We start from the raw sequence: 3,479 nt of genomic DNA on the forward strand, positions 1-3,479 counted from the left end.
TCCGGCGGCAGGTCAAACGCACTGCACGCAGGAGCCCGAGGCAGCTGCCACGAGGCCGGCTACGCGGCGCCCATGCACCGCGCCGGGGTGCCACTTCTCCACGCAGTCCGTCACCGACCTCGGCATCAGCTCGGCTACATATGCTGCGCTCGGTGCCTTCTCCCACCATTGCCAGCAGTGCTCTGATCTCGTGTAGCACCAACTATCTAGCAGCTAGTCAGTAGTTGTAGTTTGCAGTAACCGCGTAGGTCGACGCAGGCCACCATGCCGGGGCTCACCATCGGCGACACCATCCCCAACCTGGAGCTGGACTCCACCCAGGGCCGGATCCGCATCCACGACTTCGTCGGCGACGGCTACGCCATCATCTTCTCCCACCCCGGTACACACGCGCTCCCTGCCTCGGCTAGCTAGTTGACTGATGTCCTCCTCTGTGCTTGCGAAACAATATAATCCTCATCACGTACGGCATCTCGATCGATCGATCGATCTGCAGCCGACTTCACGCCGGTGTGCACGACGGAGATGGCGGCGATGGCGGGGTACGCCCAGGAGTTCGAGAAGCGCGGCGTGAAGCTGCTGGGCATCTCCTGCGACGACGTGGCGTCCCACAAGGAGTGGATCAAGGACATCGAGGCCTTCATGCCGGGGGCGAAGCTGACGTACCCGATCATGGCGGACCCGGACCGGCGGGCCATCAAGGAGCTCAACATGGTGGACCCGGACGAGAAGGACGCGCGCGGGGTGAGCCTGCCCTCCCGCACGCTCCACATCGTGGGGCCCGACAAGGCGGTGAAGCTGAGCTTCCTGTACCCGGCGTGCACGGGGCGGAACATGGACGAGGTGCTCCGCGCCGTCGACTCGCTGCTGACGGCCGCCACGCACAAGGGGAAGGTGGCCACCCCGGCCAACTGGAAGCCCGGCGACCGCGCCGTCATCGGGCCCAGCGTCTCCGACGAGGAGGCCAGGAAGCTGTTCCCGGACGGCTTCGAGACCGCCGACCTGCCCTCCAAGAAGGGCTACCTCCGCTTCACCAAGGTCTAGCCGATCGTCTAGACGACCCGTCGCCGGCGGCGTGGCGTGTCTTTTGTGTGTGTGATCCGCCGGTGGTGCCTCATGATGAGGCTACTGGTGTTTGTGTGATGGCTGGCTCTGTGTGTATGTATGCATGCATGAGTGCCGTGATGCCACCGCCGAGCAGCGGTGGTGTCAGTAGTAAGGAGTAACTGTACCTGGATGGACTTTGGCTGAAATGCAACGTGTCGTGCCTGTGTACACATCCACTCTATTTATGAGTCTCCAGCCCAACAATATTTTTTTCTCACACCGCTCCAGCACCAGCTTTCAATCACCAGTCAGCCAATAATATTTTTCTCTTATACCACTCCAACTACAAGCTCCAGCCCAGCGAACAGAGTGATCTACGATAATATTCGTGGCGGGGGAGGCGCCCGCCCGGCCGGGGCATGTGTCGTCCGTGCGATTTTCATCGGTTGGCTCGCGGCGCCCGCCCAATCGATGCCGCCGTGCGTCCTCCTCTCGCCGCCTACTCCATTTCCCGCTCGATGCGTGGCCGCGATCTTAATCTACTAGCGTACTCCATTTCCCGCTCGACGCGTGGCTGCGATCTTAATTTACTAGCTGGGCTCCCGACTATCGGTAATTTTTTTCAGCTACGCTAAGGATTGCAGGTTCGCTGAGGATTGGTTTCCCGTTGGACTATGACGCCTTGCCGGATCATAAGCTTAATTATCTGCTTTTTGCTACGGTAGCAGCTTTGTGCTACGACTTATCTGTGTCAGTCGTGGTCTCGTGGGTGAAAAAAATCTGGTGAGGGTGAAATAAAAAATCACGAAAAGGAAATCTTTCATACATGGAGGGTGAAAAAAATCACGGAAAGGAAGTGAAATCAAGTCTATTTACAAAATTTTTCACAGATAGGAAGATATGAATCTAACGAGTCTAATTAATCTATGATTAGAATAATGCTACAGTAATCATACTCTAATTATCCTCTAATTATGCAGTTAAAGACCTTATTAGCTACAATAGTGTATGTGGTTTTGTAACTAGACTTCATTTAATATCTCTAATTAGTGGTTCAAGTTGCGAAAACTTTTCGTGAAATTTTTTGGCTCCCATCCAAACAAACTCCTCGACTGTCTGTTCACTGCTGCTGATTCTTTCTTTCCCATCGCTTTCTTTCTCTGAGATTTGGTCCTATCCTTGTTCCTCTGCTTGTTCCTGCGCCATCTTGTTTCAGTTTCCCTATGGCTGTGCCGTCTTATTTCGGTTAGTTCTGCTGCTTCTTTTGCTTTCGTTTTGTCGCTTGTTGTTTCCTTTTGGTTCTTTCCTTTCCCTTCCATTGCTCTGGCGTGTTGATGCGCTTCTGCCTTACGATTTCACGAAAAGATATTGGTTGTCTAATAGTGAAACTTCTATTTCTCATGGACGGGAAAAGCCAGCTTCACTTTATTGAGAAGAAAACAAGTTTGCAAACCAGCAACTATCTTTTGCTGCAATGTTTTATGCATTGACTTAAATCATCGCATAAGATTTGGCTGCTAATTGCCAAACCTAGGGTGTGCGTATGTATGGCTCAATGATTTTGTTTTGTCTCTCCAAGAAATATGTTCATTCTTCATTTATATTTTATAAAAAAAGGAGCAAGACGCAGTGAGTGCAGTTAATGCTGAAATAGACATGATTGGATGGAACAAAATCAAACTTGACAGTTATTAGTGGCATATAATCCAATCTAGCTTATCATTAAACTGGATTATCTCAAGTGTAGGCAATTTAAACCGAAGGCATATAATCCAAAGTAGAACAAAGATGTACGGGGATGAAAGCGGTCGGGAACGGTCGGGAAAATAGCCTAACCATTTTCGTTTTCATATTTTTATTCGGAAACGGAAACGGAAACGGAAACGGGAAAGCTCGGTCGGAAAAACGAATTCGGTTATGCGGGATATCGGAAACGGTACAATTCGATCGGAAACACTTTGATAGCGGTCGGGAATCGATATAAAAAACGGGAACACCGACACATATATAACCACTCTAAATGTTCAACTCAATGCAATAGATACAACTGTGCATATTACATGGGCAAATAATACTTTAAGTTTATATATGGCAATATTCAAGTAACAACTCGTGCATAAGCACACTCCACACTAGGTATATATTTCTTAGTACATGAGTACTGCTTGACATGACATTTCATTTAGCGTATACTGAAAAATAAACAGAAACCCCAAAAAAAAAACTCCGGCAAATTTGTAGGCCACCATGCACATGTTTACAGGTAGGCAAGAGACAAGCACAAATTGCTTGGATAGCAGCTAAGCAGGCCTTGGGCCGCATGCATGCACGTGCAAGCGCAGCGGTGCAGGCCTGCAATATGGCAATGGCAGCAACACCCACCAGTTGGCCATTAGTCCCACCTCGTCTATCCTAACAATCATGCATGCGCT

General features: G+C 50.2%; 1 protein-coding gene across 1 annotated transcript; it reads left to right on the forward strand.

The window, feature by feature from the left end:
* On the forward strand, window positions 1-1,275 carry LOC120661970 (1-Cys peroxiredoxin PER1-like). Its single transcript, XM_039941003.1, has 2 exons — window positions 1-382; window positions 497-1,275. Exons 1-2 carry the CDS (start codon window positions 265-267, stop codon window positions 1,042-1,044), a joined length of 666 nt encoding a protein of 221 aa, XP_039796937.1. The 5' UTR covers window positions 1-264; the 3' UTR covers window positions 1,045-1,275.
* The last annotated feature ends 2,204 nt before the right edge of the window (window positions 1,276-3,479 follow it).

The sequence above is a fragment of the Panicum virgatum genome, chromosome 2N (assembly GCF_016808335.1).
Source record: "Panicum virgatum strain AP13 chromosome 2N, P.virgatum_v5, whole genome shotgun sequence".
NCBI lineage: Eukaryota > Viridiplantae > Streptophyta > Magnoliopsida > Poales > Poaceae > Panicum > Panicum virgatum.

Bases quoted from the DNA above. Each gene is read 5' to 3' on its own strand.
- LOC120661970 (XM_039941003.1), top strand. From the start codon at position 265: ATGCCGGGGCTCACCATCGGCGACACCATCCCCAACCTGGAGCTGGAC. The intron at 383-496 runs GTACACACGCGC...ATCGATCTGCAG, and splicing joins CATCATCTTCTCCCACCCCG to CCGACTTCACGCCGGTGTGC.